General features: G+C 36.3%; 1 protein-coding gene and 1 long non-coding RNA gene across 14 annotated transcripts in view; both read right to left on the bottom strand.

Annotated features, from left to right (window-relative positions):
* Positions 1–535: 535 nt before the first annotated feature.
* CADM2 (cell adhesion molecule 2) overlaps positions 536–23357 on the bottom strand; it is a 659818-nt gene continuing 636996 nt past the window's right edge. For all 13 annotated transcript variants that reach the window (XM_080574601.1, XM_080574596.1, XM_080574602.1 and 10 more), the window contains 2 exons: positions 9802–9927; positions 536–8185 (listed from right to left, as the gene is read on the bottom strand). In XM_080574601.1, coding sequence (XP_080430727.1) covers positions 8067–8185; positions 9802–9927 — 245 coding nt within the window. In that variant the 3' untranslated portion in view covers positions 536–8066. The remainder of the gene's footprint in view (positions 8186–9801; positions 9928–23357) is intronic.
* On the bottom strand, positions 11493–22435 carry LOC308187569. The gene is made up of 2 exons (XR_013944786.1): positions 12890–22435; positions 11493–12322 (listed from the first exon to the last, which is right to left on the bottom strand). It is a non-coding gene; the product is annotated as an uncharacterized lncRNA (long non-coding RNA).

Raw genomic sequence — 23357 nt, 5'->3', positions numbered from 1 at the left:
TCTCAAAATTTCCTCTTCACATTACATTTGTCTCTCTTCCTTTGACCCCAGTGGCCTTCTTGTCCTTTACAGCATCAATTCAAGCATGGTAAGTGGTGTAGAAAACCTTGCATGAATTCTTTCTCTCCTTCAGGGGGATGAGCCACCATTCAAGTCCCACACACTCAAATGCCTGTGCATTTCAGCACTTGACCTCTTCAGAAGCATGAGTTTCTCCTACAGTGAGGACAGCATCTAAAAGTTGTTACTTTGTCAGTCAGAAGGAACTATAAAACAATACACAGTAAATAGTCTACAGACATTAAATAATATAATTTATAATTATCTGAAAAATACCACTCACAGATTATTTTCTTAGATAATTATAATCTCAGGATTAATATTTAAAGAAGTATATGATTATAAAAATTATATCAGAAACAGCAAAAATGGCTCAGTGAACAGTCTGTGTGTACAGCCACTGGTCTAAATCAACTCCACTGCCAAACTGGAAAGCATCAGGAAATATATTAAATGAATAGACAATTCAGAAATGTCCAACAGATAACTAAAATTGAAATTTTATTTTTTTTCAATAATATTCATCAGACATTTTTCTGACAAGACTTTTCTGAAGGATGAAGTGCAAATGGGAACCCTGTAAGAATGTTTAGAAGAATTGTACATGACATTTTTTAAGCGCCACTAAGTACACATTGAATACTTTGTAAGTATATAGGCATAGCAACATGCAAGTGTCATGTACCTAACATTACAATATGCATTTTGTTTGCTTAAAGTTGTTAATGAGGAAATTAAATAAAGTAAATGTGTCTCCATCAGCAGTGCAATATGTTTAATTCCCATGGTTTTTTTTTAAAGGTTAGTGTTTGTATTTTTAAACCATTCAAATGTATCCTTCCAAAGGCCATAAACTGCCAGTATAAGGACAAAGTATATTGGTCTTCTTAAGAAAATAGACTTACACTGACTGTGAACACATGAAGTTGTTATAGTCATTTCACAAATTATGCCTTTTTATTTACTTTAGAAAAGTTCCCGCTGAACTGATTTTATTTATTTATTTGTTTGGTTGGTTGTTATAAAATATCTGGGCTAAAAGAAGAGGATGCACAAGGTATGCTTTATAATTCTGTTCCTGAAGAACTAAGTAGCAACTCAAACATGCATTACGGATTTGAACCTCATTCTTTTGAAATCAATAGGCATATTGTATCCAACTTTTAAGGAAGCAAGACGTATATGAATCCAGTAACCCATGAGTTCCCACTTGGCTCACTGCAGAGGCAGAAGCAGATGACTGTAGGTCATATTTGCATATTCCTATGGATGTTATATAGGGGTATAAGGAAATCTGCTTTCACTGAAAAAGGATAGCATGTGCAACTATGTATTTACTAACATTAATTAATATGCGCAGAAAGGAAGGAAAGAGGAAGTACTAAAGAATTCAGTCGAGCAATTAAAATTTTTTCTCCTCTTAGTAATCAACACTAACAGTTTATGACGTTCATTATTATTTTCTTTATAAAAACCCTCCTTTTGAATGTATTATGAAGACCCTTCTATGGTTTCATTGTAGAATAGGACTAAAAAAATGAGTGTATCTAGAAGAAAATAGTATCAGTGATTTTCAGCACTATGCATAAGGGCAGGGTAAGGCTGTGTGTAGTTTGTGCTGAAATGTGAGATCGGAGCTCACATACGAAACACTGCTGGCTTAACCCTGAACACAGGGAAAGTGCTGAAGTGCTGACCCCAACAGGCTTGGCTGTACATCTGAAATCTTAAAAAAATAAAAAATAAAAAATTAATCCTCAAACTTTTCTCCAATAGTAACACAGACTGCCTCTTTCAGAAGGGAGACTTTGTTTTCTACCTCCATTCCAATCAGACTGCTGCTTTTAGCCAGCAGAGAATAAATTACTTAAGACACAGAACAAGGAGGGATGATCTATGATAAACACAGAAGTCAAAAAAAATTGTTTTTTTTTCCTCCCATCTGCTGAAAGAAACCCTGCTACAGGAATCCCCTAGTACTGCAGGGACACTGTACTGGCTTTACACCACCTTCTGTCTGGTTGTGTGTACATTAATCAATGCTGAAGAAAATGAACATGGTGTGGAAATAAGGTGATTCCTAGATGCTAGAAGAATTCCCTTAAGGGCTGCTAGAAGCACATGAAGCTTAGAGCATCCCAAAAATGTGGAGCGATACAGAAGTGTGCTGTTAAACCATGTTTGTACCCTTATTTCCTCCTGAGTTAAAGCAAGTGCAGAGTGCTGTGTGAGATTCATCGACAGAGGAAGGAACTGTGCTAGCTTCTCTCAGCACTAAGTAGACAACTCTCATTTGCATTAGACGTAATAGGTCAGACCCACTCTGAACAATCATGTAGGAAATCATGTAGGAAGTGCCACTTCTGGTAAGAGTTTCTACTCTGCTCTGTTGACATCAAAAGCTGCTCTGTCCATTTAATTTTCTTATTGTTTCCCATAGTCCTTCCCTGTCCCCCATGCATTGAATGTTTTAATGTAAACATGCTCCAGCAATATTATGTTTAAATATAAGTAAGAGACATCCCAGAATATCTCAACAGTATTGGTATTGCATATTTAATTCAAAAGCTTGCATGTGCTTTAAAAAAGTTTCTCTTCAAAATTGCATGCCTTTTACTGGAAAGAAATGTGTTGCGGTTGGATTGCATGTCATTGTCTAGTACTGACTAAATATTGATGTGTTATAGCAGTTTATTTTTAAGCTGTTTGGGATGAATCCCCAGCCAGTGTAAATTGGCCACACATTTAAGGCAATAGAGTGAAGCTGATTTATACCAGCTGAGGCTGTGTCCTTATGCCCTGTTATAATCTCTTAGTATCCCAAAGTTAGTAAAGAATAGGGCAAGTATCATGAACCCAGGCAATATTTTCTTTCTATTTTTAGCAGAAAAAAATATATATAATTATCTTATTTCAAGACTACATCAAACACTCAGTAGTAATTTAAAATGTATATAAATATCTCATAGACTAAGAGGTAGATGTCCTATTCTAGGAATAGTACAGTGCAGAGCAATGCTAATGGCAATTGCTAAATGCATCTATTTGCCTGTTACATATGACACAAAGGAGGGTTATAGTAATGGCAGGGAAAAAAAAAAAGGCTTACAATATTCTTTTCTTCTTTTGCTATTCTGTGTTATCTGCCTTTATCTGTCTTTCAGTGCATTCCTTCTGGTAGGGTCTGATGGAAAAGTGGCAAGAATAAAAATGATCAGTAATACTAAACTCCATGTTTACAAAACGTTAGCTTTATCATTAAAGGCATCCTCTGTGCTCTGATGGAAGCATTTGGTACTTACAACTTAAGATTGCCTGGCATTACTGAGCAAGTAGTGGAAATTCCAGGTGAGGTGATTCAGCAAAATAGGGGTCAGGAGAACGCAGTTCTCTCTCTCTCTGTTGTTCCTGCTAAAAATACCAGGGCATATGGCAGCATATTTCAGCATCTTAACATACTAGGCTCCCTTGAGGACAGAAAAGAAGAGGAAATTTGTGCTGTTGAGCCAGATATAGATTACTGAACAGTGTTGCCAGTCACACAGAATGCTGGCAGCAAATTTGTTAGCAGAGTCAGTGTCTTACTTTGCCTAAAGGTGTTTCAGTGGTATTTAATGGGCCTTAAAGAGATGGAAATTAAAGCTAGTGGGAATGAGAAGTGGTATAAGCATTTTTATAAATTAGTTGTAGAGGAATTACACATATTGCATTAAGATATCCACTGCTTGTATATGTACCTTTCAGGTATTCCTTGTGACTGTTAGGGGTTGTCCCCCTACTTGAAATAATCAAAATGCATATTATAATTACATGGTTTTCCAATATCCATACACAGCAAGTACAAGATACTTACATGTAAGTACACTGTATTTACCTATATTTTTGCATAGTTTTTAGTGTGTACTTTGTGCCACTTAATAAAAAGCATTACTCACATATTTTTTGTTTCCTTTTTCTCTATTAGGCAGCTTATTCAATTAAAGTTGAAGTAGCTGGATTTTTGGTATGTTCATCACAGATTACCAGTTCCTAGGAGTGTAGAGATCAGACACTTGGAGGAGTCTGGATAAGCGGTGGGGGAAGCTGCAGCATGAACATGAAGATTTAAATCACCTCCTTAATTAAGCAATGTAGTATCAGATTTATGGTGCTAATTTTATAAACTTACCTTTAATTTGAATGGAATTGTAAAGGTAAGAACTCTGTTTTCCTTTTGGTAACACTTTACAATAAGTGGCACTAAATTACACTATAACGGCTATGTTACAGGGAAGTACATGTAACTACGCTGTAGCTGTTGATATAGCTACTGTACATGTGCGTACATGGTAACTTCAGTGCTGTTACAATCATGAATTACATAATTACAGATGATTCTGTCCTTTTTTTTCATTGAAATAGTTATATATATATATTATACTGTAATGAAAATACACAAGATGTTAACTTTCATGTCTTATTTAGAAAAGTTGGTTTTCTTCACGTATTCCTTTATAGAGGGAATCTCAGTGCAAGATGAACCATCCTTAAGTAATGTGAAAGCTTTTTAAAGTGTTCTAGCTTAAATTCTGAGCCTCAAGTTAAACATCAGGTTCCTTAAACCGTTTCTTGCTTTGTCAGTTGACACTAAAAGAGTGGGAGGATGCACCCCTTGTCTTCTGATGCATCACTTTCTTATTCTTGAAGCATTAGGAAAAACATAAAATTAAATTAAAAAAAAAAAAAATAAAATGTAGAAATAATCAGCAATTGACACTGTAAACAGTACACTGGCAGAAATTAGCTACCTGGTCTTGAGAAAGCTACTCTGCATGTACGTGTGGGAGAAGATGTCACAAACATTTTAGCTAATGTGGTTCCCATTCAGAGCCTTCATTTTATGCATTTGCTAGATACCTTGAAACCATCATCAAAGGGGACTTTCAGAATGGGATCTCAAATAAAGGAAACAGACAACTGGTTAAAAAACAGCCTACTGAATATCCTTTGCTTTGAGTCATGGTTCTGCTTATAAGAGAATGATGCCTCTTCACACCTGGTGTAGTAATTTAAATCTGTGAGGACTAGATAGGCTTGTAAAGTGCTACCCAGTCAGAATTTGTCATTTGTGACTGCTTGTTGTGGTGTTTTTTGCATCTGCTTTGCACAGATGTAAGCGACATCACAAGGTACAAGCTAACAACGGATGACCAACTGCATTAAAAACCCGCACATGTGAGAAACTGCAATTAAAAAACAATGAAATAATCCATTTCAACAGTCCAATTTATATCTGTTTTTGCAAAATTTAAATGCTGTTTTTATGCCACTGGAGAAAATGGTTCAAAACAATTACCCCAAGGGCAATCCTACTTTTGAAGGTCCTGCCTGACCTTGGTTGGGTAATGGTTCAAGTAATAACCCTACTATTCAAGCAAGCTGGATCTAGGAAGAACGTAAAAAAGGCATAAATACCACGTCTGTGGGGAATTCCACTTGAGCAAATAAGGCCCTTGTCCAGGGAAGCACTTCTTTTTACGCATTAGAATAGTGCCTTACAGTTCAATGGAACTTCTCCCATGCCTGACGCTGAGCATGTGCTTAGATGCTTAGTTGAGTTGGGCCCCAGGTCCTGAAATAAAACCTTGTAGTATGTGATATTGTACTATAGCTAATGGGACTTACAGTAGTGTCAAGAACCCATATTTTTGGTACCAAATAGAATGACTTCCTTTACCAGCCTTCTTATATGTGTATGTTTTGAAAGACATGAATATCTTGTAAACCTATACTAGTTTTCAATGTGTCTAGTAGCACCTACCTGGTTCTCTCAAACTACCATATTATATTAACATATTATTGCATTTTTCCACAGATGGGTATGGAGTGAACTGTAAAAACAAGCATGCAATCACATCAATGCAGACTTATTTCTTTAAAATGTCATACTGTATATGATTTATTATGTTAACACTCAACCACATCATATTATTTATGTCTGTATATTTTGAAAAAAAGTGCTGCTTTGATTGACGTCACCCTTTTTTCTTAGAAATTAACAAGATAAATGCTTCAACAAAAACAATTAAAATACTCTAATATTGTCCTTAAAAGGTTTATACTCTTCTGATAAATAATCTGACAGCACCTTTATCTTCCATTTTACCATACTACATGATGTCATATTCCAAACTCTCCCTTTCCCACACAAAAATAAAATCCCAGGAGAAGGTCCTTTACAGCAGACCATCATGCTTTTAGGCTTCACAAGTACAGCAACCAGAGAGAAATATTCTTTTGTCAAAGGTGCAAAACTTAGGAGTACAACAAACTCCACTGAGACTAACTTGCATTCTTCAGTGTAGAATCATTACCAAGAGCTGATATGGCAACCTTGTTACTTCATTGGAAGAGGAAATAAGCCAATGGGCTTATAGTGTTTTGTTGTCGTAGTTAAGAGCATGTGATTTTTCAGCTGTCAATTACACAAAAAAAATCAGAAATAATCCAAACAGAGACTTTCACTGTGGAGCTAAAAGCATGGCAGGAATTCTCTATCATTCACGGTGACATAAGTTTGTACCTCACAAAATGCATAGACAGGAATTTAATATAAAGAATTAGTCCATTTACTGTATACACAAAACATATATCTTTTGTTTTAACACTTCTATTTTTTCTTTTTTTTTCTTTTTTTCCTTTTTTTTTTTTTTTTTTTTTTTTTTGGCAAACCAACATAGAGAAGCAGCTCTGGAACTGCCAAATTAAAAATTGAGAATTTTTGCAACTCAACAGTATTTTTTAAGGATAGTAATCAAATGTGGTTGTAATTTAAAACCTGAGGCTGTGCACTGGTTGTTAGCTTAAAACTACCTTTCCATATAACATTGTGCTTCCATTGTATAACAAAGAAGAAATTAACAAGAACTAGAAAAGTTTGCTGCTGAACAGTGCTAGGACATACAGACAAAAAAATACTTATACATGTTATCTACTCAGAATATTGTTTTGAGTCATATTTAAAGGGATATAATGGACATTAGAAAATGCTTACTTGTGACTGACTTAGCTACTGCCAAAAAAGTTAAATATGTATCAAATAATGTTTCATTAAATTTATTATATGCACTATATACAAATACTAAAATGTCTTGCAGTCGTGCCCCATGAACACTTCAAATTTGAGTAGGCAGGTGAGTCCATGTGAAGCAAATAAATTATAAAAACAAAAATTACTCAAAACAACCTCTAATCTTTGTGATTCCAACAAGCAGAAGGGCAGGACAAATTTGTTTCAAATCAAGCACTATTATCTAACTTTGCAGAATTTGTATAGCTATTCAGTATGTTTTCACCACTGAAACATGGCACTGTTGTCAAGGTACCATTTAAAACATAACAAAGCAAAGCAAAGCAAAACAAAAAATTCAGTGGACAGTTTTTTTTTTGTTTGTTTGTTTTTTCCCACCAAATCCAAGCATACAAGAAACTATTCTACAAAGACTTCTGTTTGTATTTCCTAGGGCATATGTCTCAAAAACAAGTTGCTCTTTGACATGTATAAAACATTTTTTGTAAACCTCTAATCTTAGACTTAACTTTTTCTGTAAGTAAATTAGGTCCTTACCTAATAGTATTTGTTATGAATATTGTTCTATGACATACTAGTAGGGACCATGGTAAAAGAAAACTGAAAAAGAAGAAAGCTGCATAACACTTAAAAATGTAGAAAACTTGAATTAAGATGATGATTAACATTGTTAAGGCTGTATATTCAAGCACTGTATGTTAAGAGAGCAGTGGACATGAATTTTAGGCAATAAGAAATGTCCTGCTTTATGCATGATACTGTAATTATAGAATGAGGATGTCAACAGCTGATTGTTGGCATAAACTGGCTACTTATAGCAGGTATGCAAGTTAATAGAGATAGCAGAAGATGGCAGAAATGAATTTTGAAAAATGATAGCCAGTTTTCTCCAGCAGTCAGCCTGATAAGTAAAACTCCCAAGATTCTAGCTCTGCATCTAAATGAAATACTCTTTTTTCTCCTCTGCATTGACTTGGCTGCCTTCTGCATTGATAATGGCTGTGTCGGCATCAGGTGCATCTTCAGCTCCTTTTGCTTCATTTGTTAAATATGTTCCTATAGGAATCAGCACAACAAGAGAAAAAAAAAAGAGATTAGTGTTTGTTTTTTTTTTAGTTTTACACTGTATTATAGGAAGTACATTCCTAACAATACTCCAATTGCCTTATGAATGGACAAATATTATTACACAATTTTAGTGTGAATAATACCAGTATGCTCAAGTTTCTAATTTGTCTAAGAAATATTTATAGTATTAACACTGGTAATCCACATACACAAATTCACATATATCCACATTAAATTAAGGAAATATTTTAAGAAAAGTCCATTTTATCTAGCTGCAGTAATATGCAATATATTTTGCAATTATACAATAAATGATAAAATCTTGGTTATTTTGACAAATGGGTACCCATTAAAATCAAACCAACCTTGGAGATTTAGATATTCATAAATGCTTTCTTTTTAATAGCCACTGATTTTTGTACTTTTATTTTGCATGATCTTATCTATGCTTTAATTTTACTTTAATTTTACTTTAATTGTATCACGGTCATTTCCGAGAATTACAAAACTGAGGTAGTTTCATTAATTAAACCCACTCGTATTATACTATCACAGACATTCTTACGCTCAGGGTATGAATAAAAATAATTGTGCACAATTGCCTTTTTCCTTTGTGAAAGTATGATTTATGTTGGCATAAGATGCATATGTTTTCATTCAGAAAAGTAAACAAAAGAGACACATTTTCACTAGCTTATTTTTCCCCCCCACAGTTCAATCAAAATAGTATTTTTATCAGCTTAGGTCTGCTCACCATATGATTATCCTACCTAAAGTGAAATTTAATGAGTTACTGCCAACACTAATCCTTTCTTCATAGCTTTTTTTTTTTTTTTTGGGGGGGGGGGGGGGGGGGGGGCTGGTATGGGAATCAACTGAGTTTTAACAACTGGTCCGCAAGCCATTCAGAGGTTAAATCTCACAAAATGATTTTGGAATTAACAAGGTCAAAATGGGATCATAGAGAGGCTTAGTCAGAAAGCAGTGTCACTCCATCCCTCTTATCTCTGATGGTAGTGAAGATTCAAATTGAAGGGAACAGAGTTCTTAAGGTAAAATCTCTGACTAAAGTAAAGCTTGACCCAGGAATGATACCCTTATTCTGGTAGGACTATTAGTAGAAGAGTCACTGATCTAAAAATTCCTGATCAGTATTTCAAACTATCTTTTAAATGAATATTTAAAGTATCAGCACAAGAAAAATCTTGTTATATGTAATATAAATATATATTATTACATATTGATATATTATTATCTTGTTATATATATATATTTATATATACTGCTGAGTTGATCTACTAGTTAAAATTATGAAATTGTTTAATCAAGTGCCTATAGCTAAAGGCTAAAACCAAGGGGCAATCTTGTCTCTTAGTCTCTCTAAATCACTGACTCATGATATGGGCATGTAACTAGATATCCTTTGCCTTAGTCCAGTGAAAAACTGGATAAAAATTCAGGAACTTCACTCATGACTAGAGTGTGAACTGAGCTTGCTTGTCCAAATAATTCAGTAGATGGGGAAGGTGAAAGGGAACAGCATTCCCAGGTGAAATCATGCCTTGCTTCCAAAAGGGACTGAAGTTCCACTAAATCTATCCTACCTTTATGTCTTGCCAGGTATCGACCGAGGAGAATTATAGAACATAGCGTTACAAAGACAACTACAGCCACTATTCCTCCTATAAGAGCGTGGTCAGGTCCGGTCTGTCCAGCCAAAGCATTTGGATCTAGAGGGAGAAACAAAAACCAAAAGTGGTCCTATACAGACAAAAACTGACAGGAAAATTCACAATACCAAGTTTTATACTGATCATCCTGAAAATAGGGCATTTCTCTGTTTAATATTCAGCATGGTTATTCCCATTTTTACTACCAGTATCTTATCGACAACATAGTGCTGCTTGTATTCCCAGATTGTTAAAACCCTGAGGACATCACAGTTATGAAAAGTATTACCTTCTTCTTCTTTGGCAGAGGTTATTAAATGGGAAAGGTTTTTGGTTTTGTCCTCGTCATTTTACAACTGAAAACCTGGCCACAGCTATTTATAGAAGGAAAAACAAGGAGCTGAGAATTGGGGATCAGATAGCATCAGCAGAATAGTGTCTGCATAATACATAATTTATAGACTTGATTCTCAGTGGGGAACCCTTATATATTCTCTTCCTCTCATTCCTATCCTATTGCACCAGAAATAAAAAGGCAGATAAAGTGCAGCCTTGCCAAGTTCCTCTGCACATGGCTGAGTCTGCATGAATTTGGTCAGATAAAGGTATCAGGCAACCTGAAAGATCATTATTCACTCTCAATCCTCAGTTTGAGAATTTACTGTGAATACTCTATTAATGCCCAAACTGAACAAGCTGCAATATATACAACAGTGTACTAGCAGCTTCATTTTACTAACTCTGGGCAGGGTGCTACCGTGAATACTGTCAGATTCAAGCTTCTCTGCCGGTCATTTGTCTGTTCTGTTAGCTGGTGCTTTACAGAAGTTGCAAAAGAGCAATCACGGAGAAATGACACTACTTATGGATGAGTGATTCTTTGGAGCTTTTGAATAATGAACCAGCAACCTTTGACTGTTGACTCATCTGAAATATGCAAAAGAAATAAAAAAAATCAATCAAAGGATCCTGCTAAAATTGCTGTTTTAATGAAAATGCCTCTGCTACAAAGTAATAGTAATTCTCTCAAGATGCTATTAGCATGTTCTCTATGTTGCCGTCAGTCTACACACACTGCTTCAAGGGCATTTCCCTTATAGGAGCTATTTATATTCTACGGATAGTTTGCAAACAACTTCTTTGTTTTGCAAAAGAGAAAGGCAGGAAAAATAATTACACAGAAAAGAGGGCAACCCTGTAAAGATGACTAAATGGTCTCTGGTAATGCCTAGGAACTGTGATTTTGTGATACCATAACTATGTTCTGCTGACCGGGATCACTGTGTTATGATGAGATGCATAAATATATCTATATACACACAAATGTATATAATTATAGCATTATAAAGATGAAATGAAAGAAGCATGCTTTTCCCTCCTTTTGTAAACTGTCAGGCAGACTGAAAATGCGCTTTCAGGTTTGCTGGAGCACAGAGCAGTGTGGTCCATGGTTATAGACACGTTCTGCTCTTCACAGTCACTGAATCCATGAGGCATGGCTTCTCCACTTATTGCTGGCTTCACAACTCCCAGCTGTTTCTCTTCTGGCTGCTAAGAGGACTTTGTGGGAAATGCCTACAGCAATTCTGCGGACATGACAGCAAACTTGTTAGGGGCCTCAAGAAAGCTAGAAACACTTTATAGCTGTACCTGCCTCCTCCTCTGTCCCCATGAGCCTCTTGGTATGATGCTACTGTTGGTTCACTATGCTGAGTATGGAAGATCAGTTCAAAAGGCCATTGGCTCTATTTTGGTGATCAAAAATGACCCTGAGCTTCATATGCCAGCAGCCTTGTGGAAAGAAACAAGAGGGCTGAAGTCTCATCACCCCAAAGCCACAGCTTGGGGCCGTCCTTCCCCAAGCCTTGCAGAGGCTCTGCTTTCCATGGCGAGTAAGGAGGTGATTGCTGACTTAAGAAAATGGAAGGTGACAGCTTGCTGCAGAACTGTCAGCCTGCTAGAGCCATCTAGCAAATTCCTCCTTCTGTGATGCCTGTGGCAAAGTTGCTGTAAACCTGCTCCCTGTGGCTATAAGGCAGCACAAATTTGGGCACTCAGGAGCAGCAACATCCCCAGCTGCTGCATGCAAGGTGCAGGAGATACTCTTCCTCAGCACCAGGCCAGGAACAGTATGAACTTGTTTTCTCACTAATAGTCCTATATACTTGCTAATATACTAGCAGTAAAATTAATGAATTAAAGGAGGTATTTTGAGGGATAATATACTTCCTGATGCAGAGTATAATCCAAAGAAAGACTAGCATGGCACTTTATCTGGAGGCATTTCTTGAAAAGCTGACTGAAGTGTCCAAGCTCAATACTCAGATTTACACATCTCTCTTCTGTGAGCTTTAATAAACATTACAGATAAAAAAGCTCACAGTACACTGTGATGAATATGCCTCTGTGTTTTCTTCCTCAGGTGATTTCCTGTATATAGGACCTCACTCCTCCTCTTGTTAGTGTTGGGGAGAATCGAATGGATGTTCTATTAATGTTTCTCAGGTGATGGATCATACAGTATAATTAAATATTATTAAATGTACTTACATTATCAAGTAATCTATGTATACTGGAAACTTAGGGAGTACATTGAACAATCAAAAGAATCGTTGGAGGGGAACCCCGGGAGGGAATAGGTACAACCTGACCTTGGATAAGGGCCTGGAAATGATGAAGTGAGTTGAAGCAGAACCGAGGAGCGGAGAGAGCATGCGTCGAATAGAAAGGTGAAAAGTTTAGCGAAGAGGAAGACTCCTTACTTCATCTGGACGACCACCTGGACGACCACCAGAGTGCGCCACGCATGTGCAAAGGGGAGGGGAGCTAATTAGAATGAAAAGCGAGGCTGATGTTGCAACCTGTAATGAATATGTATACCTGACGCAATGTTGTATGTATAAATAACGGCTGGGAAGTAACGGGACTTGAAGCCAGATTTGGGCACCTGCCCCGGCTTCCAGCGCTGAATAAAGCACCTTCATATAATCACTTGGTGGTTATGTGGTTGCTACGCTAACACTCTGACATATGCAATTCAATGGACTATCTGAAGTTACATAAAGCTAGCATAAATATAAGGTTCCCCACGTCTAAATGAAGATTAATGGGACTCTACTGTTTCTGTAGGTTGACATTTTTAACTTTAAAATTAATTTTACCTTTTCATTGGAATGCAAAGGTAGTATTATATTTCTGGTGAAATCTCTTAACATTGGTATGAGGGAAAGATTATATTGATAAATACTGTCACACAAATTTTTCCACAAATACATTGTACATGACTTATCTCTAGTATTACCACAGGGAAAAAAAAATTATTTGTTAAAAAGAAAAAAAAAAAACAAAAAAACAGATGGAAGGAAAGGAAATAAAGAAAGATCCTCAAAAGTGTCCAACATTTTCTTGAGAAACAAGCATTCTTTCACAGCAAAATGAAAACCTGCACAACATAAACAATACTATAAACAGGAAGAGCTCCTCATAGAAATATTATCCTCACAGAAACATAATGTTAACATTAAATATAAATATGCTCTACATTATGCATACAGAGTAATGTACTATACATTTGCCGTTCATGAAATGACCTAAGCCCCATGAGTGAATTATAGATCTGGGACTATCTACCATCTCATAAATAATTACTATGTCAAAAAGTGCCTGAATGGTATCTGAAAGGTAGAAATATAGCAGTTTAGAAAATATGTCATTTTGTATTTAGGTATTTATACAGTGAGGAAATACAATTATCCAAGTGTTCTGGGCATTTTCATTACCAACTCCCATTAGAGTTGGTGAAAGTGTTAAGTATGTATTTGGGTGCTGACCACTGCAAAGTTTGCTTTACAAAAACAAAAACAAGGACAAAAAAAATTATTTGGATTATTTTTAGATTACCATTATAAGCTTCATGAGCTTTACCATGTAAATCTTAGCCTGCCACATACATATAACCAGTAAATGAAATCTTAATTATGCAATAAATACTTATAATTCATCTGTTTCCAGGAAAAACAAAAAATCATTCTGTTCCTTTTAAAAATATAGACTGTTTTTTATTGCATGAGCACAGGAAGTAACAATACTCATGGACTGAGACAATGAAGTTCAAATTTCTTAATCAGACTAGGTCTTCAAAGATCTTTTTTTTTTCTCTTTTTTTTTTTTTCAATCTTCGAAGAGATTAAGAAAATTTTGTAGTAGAAAATGACACAAAAGCTCATAGTTATTTTTGTTTGTTTGATTGTTTCTGTCCTAAATGCAGGAAGTACCTTCATAATACTGATTGCTTATGTTGCGAAATTCCATCTGTTTTCAACTTCTGGGATTTAATGTTTGTTCACAGATTTACAGAGATAACGTACTTAAAATGAGTAAGAGAAAAATAAGGGATCGTTCATTAAGGAGTGAAACATCATATAAACCTTACACCTATTAAGTAAGTAGATAAGGGCATTTTGTGACCTGATGACTAAGTTTCAGTGTAAAATATTTTTATGTGATTTCACACATTAGTTAAGCAGAGAAATGTTGAAACATTTTTTCATGCTTTTCCATAAAGTATATGGTAATTATTCATCTAATTTCATTTCCTTCCTGCATAAGTTTCCTTCTTATTTATGCATAGTTGACTTAACTGGGTAGGCTGCAGGAAAGGGTCAGATAACCCTTTCCCGAGCCATGGGAGAACAAGCACATCTGTGAATGCTGAAATGGTTCCTTATTTTGGGGACTATGCTCAAGTAGTCCCTTTTACTGTAAAACTTTATTTTTGTGTATTTTTGGCTCTGGTGTTGAACTAGAACAGTTACACAAAAATCAATTTGAATACAACATACCTAGTTTTGAGGGATCCAAAATAATGATTTAAACTGACCATTTCTACTAACATAAAAATTGGAAGTAAAGGCCCTAATTTGCTCTGGAGGTTAAATAGCATTCACAAAATGAGGTCATATTAAGCAGACATATTATTTGTAAATTACTGTTCCTTAAGGCTGGAAAAAGAACAGGAATGTCCATTTCTCAGACAAGTGCTGAAACCAGCAGCCTACAGTTAGTTTTACTAATTTCATGAACAATCCATTACTTAGGCAAAAGAGAACTGTTCCAGCAAGAGATCCTAGGGTATGGTATCATGTCACAATTATGGCAGCAAAATCTCTTCAAGTGACTTCTGCTTCTTTCCCCAGCTTCAGGGGCTTATTATCACTTTGCAAACTCTTCATGCTTTGGACAAAGCCATTGTCTGAAGGGCCTGGCTCAAAATCAGGTCAGTAAAGCAATGTGTATTTAGGGGTGGGGAGACCCTAAAAGCACCACTCCCCCAATAAATAAATAAATAAATAAATAAATAAATAAATAAATAAATAAATAAATAAATAAATAAATAAGAGCTCTGCCCTACTTGAAGAGCTGGTAAATTGATGCAGATGAGGGCAGGGTGAGAATGTGTGGTGGAAGCCAATGAATATTTTTAAGTGCAAGTATTTTTTAAGTGCCTTAGTTGCAGGACAATATAATGCAGAAACAAGCAAGTAATGGACAGGGAACTCTGGCTCTTCCATTTTGGGTCCTCTGAAGCTCACCACTAAGTATAAGTTAAATTAGAAATATTATATTAGAAATATCCCCCATTTCTCTGCACTTCAGCTTGGTTTCCTAAGGAGAGAGAGCTCGTGTGATCATGCTCTTTTACTCTCTTCAAATTACTTACTTAAGAACCATGGATCAATTACAACTAATTTTAAGAGACAGTATAGATCTCAAGATCATTGTTTTCCTGTAACTGTCCTGAAAGGACTGCTGCAGGAACTCAGACCTCATCAAATATCAGAGAACCTACAGGAAGGAAAAACCCTAATAGAGACAAAGGCTTCATCCAAAATCTGTGCCCAAGAATCAATTTTTCAATAAAGGTTTCTCTCCATTGTGAGTTCTTTGGTGTCTAATAAGACACAGATACCTTTTGAAGCTTTTCATATGATTAGGAGCCATTTGTAACATCTCAGCCCTTCCCACATCACCTTTTTCTCCTTCCCTCCATACCTACCCTTCCTGCTTCTATTCCTTCTTCTCTTATAATTGGTCAGCTCACACTGTAGCATTTGGATAACTCAGTTTAAAAGTCAGTCAACCATGAGGCACGATCTCATTGGAAACTAGAGAGTATTTCTTTCTGCAGCCTATAGAATAAACTTGTATTTTAAAAATGTATTTAGGCTAATATCATCCACCAGTTTCAACCATAGGACTGTATAATTTTTTATTGTTCCATAAATGTAAGCTTTGGGGAATACTAGTAAGTAAATACATACATACATACATACATAATTCCACAATGATTAGTCTAACTCGAGCAGGAAAAAAAAAAAAAAAAAAAAAGACCAAGATAGGAATTTACTCACAAATATGGATAAGAGATAGGACTGTATTGACAGTTGACAAGGTATTTGATTTAGGAATAGTGGCATGGGTGCTGCATGTGATAAATGCTGGTGAGTAGATTTTACTCATTTTAGCATCTTAATTTGGGCATCACACAGTTCAATTTCCCTTGCCTGGCCTGGAGTGCTGAAACAGGTATTTTTAATCTCATTTTGTAATATGCCACTAACCACTACAATACATGTACTTGAAACTTGTGAAAGTATGGTTAGGGGGGAAAAGAAAGTTTCTAAACCTTCATTTAAATTGCAAAGAGTAGCTGCCCAAGGGGGCTGGTTGTGAAATTTGTTGAAAATGTGTTTTGTTATTAACCAATTCTGAACTTAAAATATGTGACAGGCTTCTTTTTCCTTCAGTGCCTGAAGCAAAGAAGAACAAAACAGTGTGCTAATATACAGCATATATAAACTGCTATTTTAATAGGAGGACATCATCAACCATAGAGAAGACATGCAGAAAAAAAAAGTTTACTTGTAAACCTTCAAAAGAATTGATAGCCTTTTCTTCCCACATTACTGCAGTAGCACATTTGGCACATTTTGCCTCTGTTTTTTTTCAAAGCATTGAATTATATATACATTCCTATTAAGAAGAGCCCACATCCCAGAAGGATTAAAGTCCCACACTAATGTTTCAGCTGCTGAATCTACGTCTCCTTTTGAGAGTTCATGTTCTTATGAATCTAAGATTTCTTTCAGTGGAGGTAAAAAGAGCAAGGTTTTCTTGGGTGCATTTGTAAATAAGGAGCCCTTATCCAAGGTAAATACAAACATTACCCACATCTATTACTTTGCAAATATGTGTTTTTTTGTTTGTTTGTATATTTGTTTTTTGCAATATAATGCTAATAAGAGAGCTGTATATCTACATTGGTTAAGACATGAAAAGTTTAACACTATTTTACAGGGTCCTTAGAGCCTTGTTCCAGATTTTGTGTCTTGTGTTTTGTTTCATTGACACAGTTTTTAAATTTTTTTTCTTTTTCTTTTCTTAGGGTTTCTTTAAAAGCTCCAGTTTCATGAAGGGAACAGTTCCTCTAATTACAGCACATAGCAGAATTCTCTTATTGACAACATTGTATTTTTGTCCTTCAATAAACTCATTAATTGCTTCAGACTTTGTCTTAAGAAAAAAAAAAAAGCACTAAAATCTGCAATTTTTTTCCTTCATCCTACTTTCTGTAGAGGATAATGAAGTGAATTCAGCAGGTTTTGAAGAAATACTTGCAGCCTGTCCAGTTATAACTTCTGGCTACTGAAATGGGAGAATATAGAGAAACAGACAACTGGCACAGATGACTAAAATTTCCCTGTTAAATCTCTCTCCCTGAGTGAGTCATCTGTAGGCAGCAGAACAACAGACAGGTGATGGCTTAACTCTGCTTCCAGCATTTTAATTTTCGTCTTCTTCTTAAGTTCCAGAATGCTCAGTGCCTCCCTCCATTGCAGAAAACAAGAAAACAAAACAGAGCAGATTGAAGTTTGGAAACTGCAGCCTATTAGTTACTAAAAAAAAAAAAAAAAAAAGAGAGAGAGAGAGAGAGAAAAAAGAGAGAGAGAGAGAGAGAGAGAGAGAGAGAAAGAGAAAGAGAAAGAGAAAGAGAGACAGAAAGTGCCAACCCTGCTTAGAAAGTCAAAGATGCATGACTTCCTATTTTCTGAGAAAACTGCATTTCGTAAGTGTCATCTTTCCCCTGATGACTTTCCATCAATAAATACAGGAGGATCCCCCCACTCTTTTCTGTTTTCTTCATCAACAAAAAAGGACAGGCACCAGCTGGAGTAGGTGTGTGTATGTGCACAACTCCTTCTCCTGTCATCAGAAGTTAATTATCTATATAAATAATGAACCATTCTCTAATTAACACAGAGACAAGAGGTGCCAATGAACTCTCCTGCTCTCTTCCTTGTAGTACCTTACAGTTGTGGCCTTTGGTCACTGCCCATGGATTTAAGTCTGCTAGGCAGAACATGCAGATGCCTGTGTGGGAAGGGGTGGGTGCTCAGCAGAGCGTTCTGACACAGGCACCTCTTGCAGGGCTGGGTCCAGGCTCTCTCCTGGTCTCTTCTACTCTTAGCTTTCACTGACCATGAGAAGCAACACATTGTCACAACTACTCATCACTAACTATGGAGAGGTTGTTAAAAGATAATCCCTCAAAGCATTTAAGAAGGTAATTCTGCTAACCTTAAGGAAGTCCCAGTAGCTCAAGCCTACTAGAAAGCAGTATAAAGGTTTCCAAGGTGACTTTTTTGCCATCTTGATTTATGCTGTCTTTTATACAGAATCCACCACAGATTGATTCCCAGGGCCAACCAGTACCACTGTACAGCTCAAATAATACACACTACCCCAGGAAAGCAGTGCAAGGAAGATATGCTTTCAGCCGAGGAATGATACAAAACAAATGGAGAAGTTCAATGAAGTGCAGGTAGAGAAACAGCTGTTCCTGATGGCAGAAGCTAGAGAGAAGACTTTCTCACCAGTAAGGCAGAGAAGCAGACAAAGTTAGCAGTGAACATGCATGGTTGTATAAGGATCAGAGGCATGAGCGGATTCACAGTTGCACAAGGCACATTCTACTGAATCCATTCATGAGAGTTTTAAAAACAAGAAGGGCAGCTTCAATTTAATTGAAGTACAATTCTAATTAAAACTTACTCTGCGGTGGAAGAAAGCCTATTGTTCAAATGAATTCTTTATGCTTGTCATACTAATTTTTCCTTACCAAATCAGATTACAATAATTATAAGCCTATAACGACATCAAAACACCCCAGTAAACCAGCCACTTACAGCCAGAATCTGACACCTTACTCATGCTGAAGAACAATTTAATCTGTCGTGGGACTACTCAGTATGAGTAATTGTAACAGAATTTCCTCTTTGGCAGTTAATAGCATATTTTATCTGTCAATATATCTCTAGAAGATTAGCCAGGCATGCTTGCGGTTAGGGTAACTGATCCAAAGGAGGCTGTTGACTGACCCAGCTCATCTCAGAAACTTAGATGTGAGAGACATTAGCAGAGACAGTCTCTTGTAATGCACAGAGTAACAGAAAAGACGAATAAATTATTGATAGGAAGGTAAGTACTCCTGTTAACATTTAAGGCATCTGTTATAGCCATTTTAATTAGGGAATAAAATCCTATGTAAATTCTTTGGGACAATGGCGATATCCATTAGTGAAGTTTCTGTCCAAGCTATAAAACTACCTGGAATTTGTTTGAATTTTTGCCTGTGGTTTAATTGAATGCTATCCATTCTTTATGCCAACTCCATACTAATGGAAACAACAATATTTTCCTCATTTAATAATGACATGCTTGATGGAATTCGATATCTTAACCAAATTCTCCTCTGGGAACATTAAGACTTCGTTGCTTTCAGATGCCTTGAAGTTAAATACCATCCAGCTATTAGTAAGAGACTGTTTGCTCTTACTACCATTGATTGGTAATTGATTTGCTGCAAATAAGGTCTGTCTTTGTTTTCCTAAAGGCTTTCTGTATTCATAAAAAAAATAAAGCTACGCAGTTTTGGGTTTATGGGCCTATTTTTTTGAACTCAGCAGCACGCATTCATTTCTAGCAGCATTCGTGATCTCAGTTGTCAGCACCGCTAGCTGCAATACATACGGATTCTACCACGGGGGTCACATCCACACTAGTTTGCATCTGACAGATTCATTTCCTACCTTCTCTTGAGACAGCCACAAGGACTGAAAAAATCAGAGGTCCAGTGTAATTACTATGTATATTTCAGATTAAATAAATGCGATAAAAGCCTCCATCTGGCTGTTGATCAAACGTGCAAAGACAGGCTGATTTTCAGTGACATATTACAATATGTCTCTTGTAACAGTCCCAAATGCCATCCTGTAAATTACTTACATTTGGGATTACTTGACTATGGCAGACAGAAATATTACTCACTGCTTAAGTGCTGCCTGTTGGGAGCATGGGAGACGTGGGCTAATCTTAAAGTTGTTAAGCAAGGCATTAAGAAATAATGGGGCCATGTTTTTTTTTTACTAAATGGTGATTGTGCTCACACTATTTGAAGATGGCAAACCCAATTTAATCATAGCCTGAGCTACGTTCCTGATGTTGAAAAGCTGTAAAAGGTCTGCAGCTGGGGAAATAAGTGTAAGCGGTGTGCTGGAACGGTTCTTGAGAAGAACTTTAAAAAAAAAAAAACAACAGAAAAATCCTACAAAATATGTTAATAGCTTCAAACTATATGCCATCTGCTCACAAAATGCAAGCCTCTTTCTAGACAGAAACTCTGAGATTCAGGGCCTTTTGATAAAGAAAAATCCCAAGCAGGTATCCAACAAAGAAACAACAGAAATTTCAAGGGAAAAATAGAAAATGACACTGCCATTTCTCCAATTAGTGTGCACATCTCCTTGCAGTCGTAGTTGCAATATGTGTAGAACCGTAACTCACCACATTACTGCAGGCCTTTTAAAGAGCTTATGGTACAAAAGAAAGGCTGGGAAAAAATAAGGGGATATTCATAGGTCAACTAATTGTGGCAAGCAGGTCTGTTCTTTCTTATGACTTATAGCTCCTTGAGGTTTACAACTCTTAGAAAAACAAAGAAATTAATTCTAAATCAAAAATACTACGGCTTAATTTAAAAGATAAAACTCTTTTCCTGGCCAAACAATGGATATTTCTTGTCTACAAGATCATGTTTGTCCTTGCTGAACATCCATTTTGCCCACTAGGTGTACCAGGACACTCTGTGGAAATCAAGGCACTGCCCAAGGAGAGCTCTGGCCCTCCAAATCCTTGTTGTAAAGAACTCCCTTGTTTCTATACAGGTCTTAAAAGGACAACACCTTCATACTTCAGTGGTTAAAACTGATTTCCTTCTAGCCACAGATCTGGAAAAAGTGCTTGGAAGCATTCATGATATTTTTGGTTCTAGAAATATTCTTTTTATCTCTTATTTGGTGACTCCAAGAAGTAACTTTCCCTTCCTTCCCCAGTTCAATTCTCATTCTATTTTAATTGCATGAGAGATTCCATATAGTCCTTTCACTCTGAATTGTCTTATTAGCCCACATCACTCAGCATCCAATCTTAACTGAAGTGGTTCATAAATTACATTTCCTCTTAAAAGGTCTCTGAAAACTTAGTTCTCTCTCTAGGAAAGCAGAGACACAAAATGTGAAAGAAAAAAAAGAAGGTTCCAAACAAAGCAGGAACTAGCACAACTCTCCCAAATGTCACTACTGAGCAGCTTTTCATTGTCTATTTCCTTCTTCCCTTCCTTCCTTCTTTCCTAGTCTGTTCCCTTTACATTACAGCTATGTAAGGAACATGATGTTTCTCTTTGAAGTATTCTATGAGCATAAACTCATTAAAAATAAAGACGCACTCCTAAAAATGTGATTCTGCTCATTATAACCCTCTATGCAATGTAGTCAGCAAAATGTTGGTTACAACCATCTGTAACAATCTTTCTTGAAATGAAACTAGTAGATAACACATTCATCTGAAAAACAAGGAGTGATTCTGAAAGGCTGAGCTTATAAAACAAAACGTGGATATTTCAAGTTTTCCAATGCTATAGCCCTTGATTCAGTAAAGCAAGTAAGTATGCAATAAACGGGACTTAAAACACGGTTAAGTACTTTTGTTCAGTTGGAAATGGAGTGTCAGATCCTATCTTCAGTTTACAAGACACCAACTACCTCAGGAGACACAAATAAACTGAATTAGGAGCTTTGCACTGCTTTAACAGTGAAAACCAATGTCTCTGGCCCAACTTTAAAAACTTTAGGTATAAACCCTTTAAACTTAAGCATAAAACTTTAAGAACTGTAAAGCTTCAGCAAGCTGCTCCTCCTCCTGCAGAGGTGAGATTCACGAATTCAGAGCCCATCACAACAGCTTCTCTCTGCCACCAAGACGGCCGAGTCTGGTGCCGGCTGAGGCTGCCAGCCTGCGGTGCTGAGCAGCCTGTAACCAGAGAAGCCCCCTGGCTGTCAGCAACCTCTCATCAAAAGCCCTGCTCTCACCACCTGGGCCAAGGAGGCAGCATGTGGCCTGTTCCTGCAAAATCTGTTTTGGTATTTAAGGTGAAAAGGTTTTCTTTGTTTGTTTGTTTGTTTTATTTGTTTACTTACTTACTTATTTGAAATGTCTTGCAATCCAGCGGAATCATAACAAGTTACGCTTGTTCTGCCTAGTGATGGCATAGTCTGCTCACAACCACATGATGCCTGCAGGCTGGTGAGCTGTCCCTCCAGAACACCTGCTCGTGATGCACCTTGAGGGGAAAGTTACTTTTTGAGGGATAATTACGAAAAATGCAGGTTTAAATCTTTTCCATGTAACAAATAATTTGCATGAGTTTTGACGTGTTTTCTTTAGCTGTGCCTCAGTTCCCCTAAAATAACTTGAGCAACGAATTACTTTGACTCATAGAATGACTCACAGAACAAAGAATGATTCTGAGATACTGCAGTAGTAGCAGTAAGGCAGGTACTTAACCTATTCTTACAAGCAATATCCAATATAAGTTATTTTGAAATATCTGAAATGGATTTTTGTGGTTTTAATTTTTATTAAGCTTTTGTTGGATATATTTTTATCTCAGGATAAAAGGTAACTGAGCATCTATTATTATATGTTTCCATAATGAAGAAATTAATAGCTTTTTTTTCTCAGAGATGAGACTGAACAAGATAACCTTAGGCAGCTACACTACAATATGTAATTCACACCAGGTAACTGATATAGATAAAAATAAATAGAAATATGGGAATAAGACAGAAACAGGATGGAACAACTTCCAGATTATGGTAACAAACAGAAAAGTATTAGAAATGTTGTTAAATGCTGTTAAACAGACATGAAGCCTTCGGTTCACAAATAACCTTTAATTTAATAGGAAAAGTTGTTCCATTTGAATATTAGAATCATTAAAGATGTAGGTCAGCTGCTACAAGAACATTGTGGGGAATTAATATCTAGAAAAATGAACAGCTACAGTCCCCTGGCTTCAGTTTTCTTTTTCATGC

This window comes from Anser brachyrhynchus (genome assembly GCF_964034855.1).
Source record: "Anser brachyrhynchus genome assembly, chromosome: 1".
Taxonomy (NCBI): domain Eukaryota; kingdom Metazoa; phylum Chordata; class Aves; order Anseriformes; family Anatidae; genus Anser; species Anser brachyrhynchus.
The sequence above is the reverse complement of the archived record's forward strand: the minus strand, read 5'-3'. Positions and strand labels throughout refer to the sequence as shown.